The following is a 3,538-nucleotide window of genomic DNA, read 5'->3' on the forward strand; positions in this document are numbered from 1 at the left end:
TATTCAAGTTAATAGGCTATATTTCATTGTAATGAACAATTACAAACTATTTAATACCGGTCATTTTAATAGGACAACGAAAATTTTGTGCATAGGGCACCTTAACAGACACTATTTTTATTAGGCTGCCGTGACTTGCACGGCGTTTTAAATCTGTCTTTTAATACCGTAATGCGACAAGAATGTGTTACCGTTAATTAACTAAAATAGATTTTTATTCCTAATCACAACTTAATGAGCAGATTTCAGGAAAATGAAATTCATAAAATTATTATTGCTAATATAAGCATAATTACTGTAAAGATCAATATTACGTTACTTTCAGGTACAACTTAAATAAATACACGTTAATTTTTCTAATAAATTAATTTACTCCAATAGGTTTAACTTTTCTGATTTTAGCTGGAACCATTATTTTATATCATTGTGTTTCATTAGTATTATACAGTATAGTAATATATACAAACTATTATTAACTAACCCAAAAAAATTGTTTCCTAATAATCACAGGATCTATCTTAGCAGCTGACATCATACCGATTTCTGCCGTGCACAAACGCGCAGTCTTCCAGTGGTTACTTACTGAATAGACTTATAGCAATGCTACGTTTAACATTATATAATTTTTTGTTCTTTATTTTGATTCCTTGGCACTGTTGGAAAACTTCGAAAATTAGTCCTTTTTAAGTTTACACAATTACAATATATTTCACAATCAATCAACAACTTCATCATTCAAAATTTTTGCATCCTTTAGCATTGCCTAACTTAATTCAGAATTAGACAATATATTCTTTACATATAAGTACCAACTGTTAATTATTAGATTGATGCAATCTCTTTTGGTACATCTCTAGTGAAAGACAGAGAAAATGTTACACATATACATAAGAGTACATCTCAGATTATTTAATCTTCATTTCTTTTCTTTTTTTTTTAAAGCATTCTAAAATATATCTTAATATTTATTAAATATTAAAGTAAAAAATTTCTGACTAAAGCCTAATAACTTCGAAAAATCGATTAAGATATCCCAGTTTCCAACTTTCTGCTAATAATCAGCAGTTCTTTTCTCACTTAATCACACAATCATAGTAGGATCAGGTTGCTTGTATGCTAGTACCATCTTGATGCAAACTTTCTCTCTTGACAAAATCTTATTTTTTTGTTTTACAGATCTCCATCTCCAGAACCCATATACAGTAGTGATGGTAAACGGTTGAATACAAGAGAATATCGTACTAGACGTAAATTGGAAGAAGAACGTCACAATCTTATTCAGAAGATTCTCAAAATCAATCCAGAGTTTAAACCTCCACCAGATTACAAGTAATTAAAAATATCGTTTCGTATATATCCAAAATATTAATACACTTATTATATATTATAATTGTAATATTTTTTAGACCTCCAATAATACGAGTTCACGATAAAGTGATGATACCTCAAGAAGAACATCCCGATATTAATTTCGTTGGTCTTCTGATTGGCCCACGTGGAAATACATTGAAATGTAAATTTAACTAATTTAAAATATTGATTAATTATATAAGTACTATACAATTGGTAGTATCGTATTTTTTTTTTAAATATTACAGCGATGGAGAAAGAAACTGGAGCGAAGATCATAATCCGTGGTAAAGGTTCTGTGAAAGAAGGAAAAGTTGGAAGGAAAGATGGTCAACCTTTACCTGGTGAAGATGAACCTTTGCATGCGTATATTACCGCTAATAATTTGGATGCTGTAAAGAAGGCTGTTGAAAGAGTATATAGTCTTTACTATTTAATATATTCGTAATATATAAATATTGTATTAAAATATTTTTTTTATAGATTCACGAAATTATTCGACAAGGTGTGGAAGTACCTGAAGGACAAAATGATTTGCGACGTAATCAGCTTAGAGAATTGGCTTTATTGAATGGAACATTGCGTGAAAATGATGGACCGCGTTGTACTAATTGCGGAGCATCCGATCACAAATCATGGCTGGTTAGCACACACTGTCTTTCAAATGTATTTAATATCTGCAAACAGATTTATTCGAGTCTCTGTTTAATTATTCTAGTGCCCAGACAAACCCAACGTGACAAATAACATAGTGTGCTCCAGCTGTGGAGGAGCAGGTCATATTGCGCGTGATTGTAGATCCAAGAGACCCGGACAAGGTGGGCCTGCTGCCGCAGGAATGGGAGGAATGGGACCAGGTGGAGATAAAGCTAAGATAGACGAAGAATACATGTCCCTTATGGCAGAATTGGGCGAAGGTCCACCACCTGATCGATCTAAAACGGGACAACCACGTCAGCCAAATCCAAATCCTAATTATCCTGGTCTCTTTGATAGGTAAATTCTATGTCATTGTGCAATTTATAAAAAGTAATATGTATGTATATATAACAGTATTGTTTTTAATTGTTTCTTTTCAGGCAACAAGCGCCTCGTGCTTTGATGGCGGCACCAGCACACCCACCGCCACAAATGATGCAAGGTGGCCCGATGATGCCTCCGCCAGGAATGGCTCCACCACCATGGAGTCAAGGAGAAGTAAATAACATGAACGGCATGAACATGCAATGGCAACCTCCCGTTAGTATGCCTCCTCCACCCGGTGTGATGCAACCTCCTCCACCACCTCCTGGTTCCACGTCCCAACCAAATATTCCACCCTTAATGCCTTGGATGGCTGGAAACAATCAGCCACCACCACCAGGGCAAATGCCACCGACACAAATTCCACCGCCTGGAATGGGTATTCCACCATGGCAACAAGGACAACAAGGACCAATGCGTCCACCACCACCTGGTACAGCTCCACCACCAGGATTTCCGGGATGGCAACCGCAACAAATGGGCGGATGGCCACCAGCAGCCCCTGTTCCTCCTCCTCCTCAGCAACAAACACCAGCTCCACCTGGCATTGATCTCAATACTTTACCTACGTTACTGGCACAACCACCTCCACCACCCCCACCAACTAGTTAGTGTAAAGAATCATCAAATCATCTAATCAAATTTTCTTCATTCGTACAATAGAGAGATATTATCGCTCCTGTCAGTAAATAGATTATAATATTGGACTGAAGACAGTTAACTATTAATTAGTTCGAATGATTCGTGGTTTTAATTAGACCTTTTGTGGTACATGGCTTTGTTCTCTGTAAGTGGAAAAGGATATATAGTTAAGAATTGTATTTCTTAATCCACCTTGTGGACCATACTACGTGGTGTTTATAAGAAATTGCTTTAGGTTCACAACGTGTTTTCGAAACTTCTAGTACACTCTCGGTAAATGGAAAAGTCTCTAGTTTTGGTTACCATTATTTTCGAACTTTATCGTGTCTACCTAAAGCTTTCTTACAAGTGTAAATGTAAGTAATATGCCAAACACATTTTTATAATGTTATTTCGAGCACGATAATTTTTACTTACATGTTTCTCTAAACAATAATATCGTACATTATAACTAGAGTATAATTTACTTGTATTTCGTGAGTAGTATGCATAATATTTTTGCGCGGCACTTCTTTATTAGGGA

General features: G+C 35.4%; 1 protein-coding gene across 1 annotated transcript in view; it reads left to right on the forward strand.

Moving 5' to 3' along the window:
• The window catches only part of LOC108576375 (splicing factor 1-like), a 4,915-nt gene extending 1,930 nt beyond the window's left edge, over window positions 1-2,985 (forward strand). The window contains exons 4-9 of the mRNA XM_017939349.1: window positions 1,177-1,329; window positions 1,407-1,513; window positions 1,599-1,765; window positions 1,834-1,992; window positions 2,069-2,346; window positions 2,430-2,985. Coding sequence (XP_017794838.1) covers window positions 1,177-1,329; window positions 1,407-1,513; window positions 1,599-1,765; window positions 1,834-1,992; window positions 2,069-2,346; window positions 2,430-2,985 — 1,420 coding nt within the window. The remainder of the gene's footprint in view (window positions 1-1,176; window positions 1,330-1,406; window positions 1,514-1,598; window positions 1,766-1,833; window positions 1,993-2,068; window positions 2,347-2,429) is intronic.
• The last annotated feature ends 553 nt before the right edge of the window (window positions 2,986-3,538 follow it).

Source organism: Habropoda laboriosa, unplaced genomic scaffold, assembly GCF_001263275.1.
Source record: "Habropoda laboriosa isolate 0110345459 unplaced genomic scaffold, ASM126327v1 scaffold291, whole genome shotgun sequence".
In the NCBI taxonomy this organism is placed as follows: domain Eukaryota; kingdom Metazoa; phylum Arthropoda; class Insecta; order Hymenoptera; family Apidae; genus Habropoda; species Habropoda laboriosa.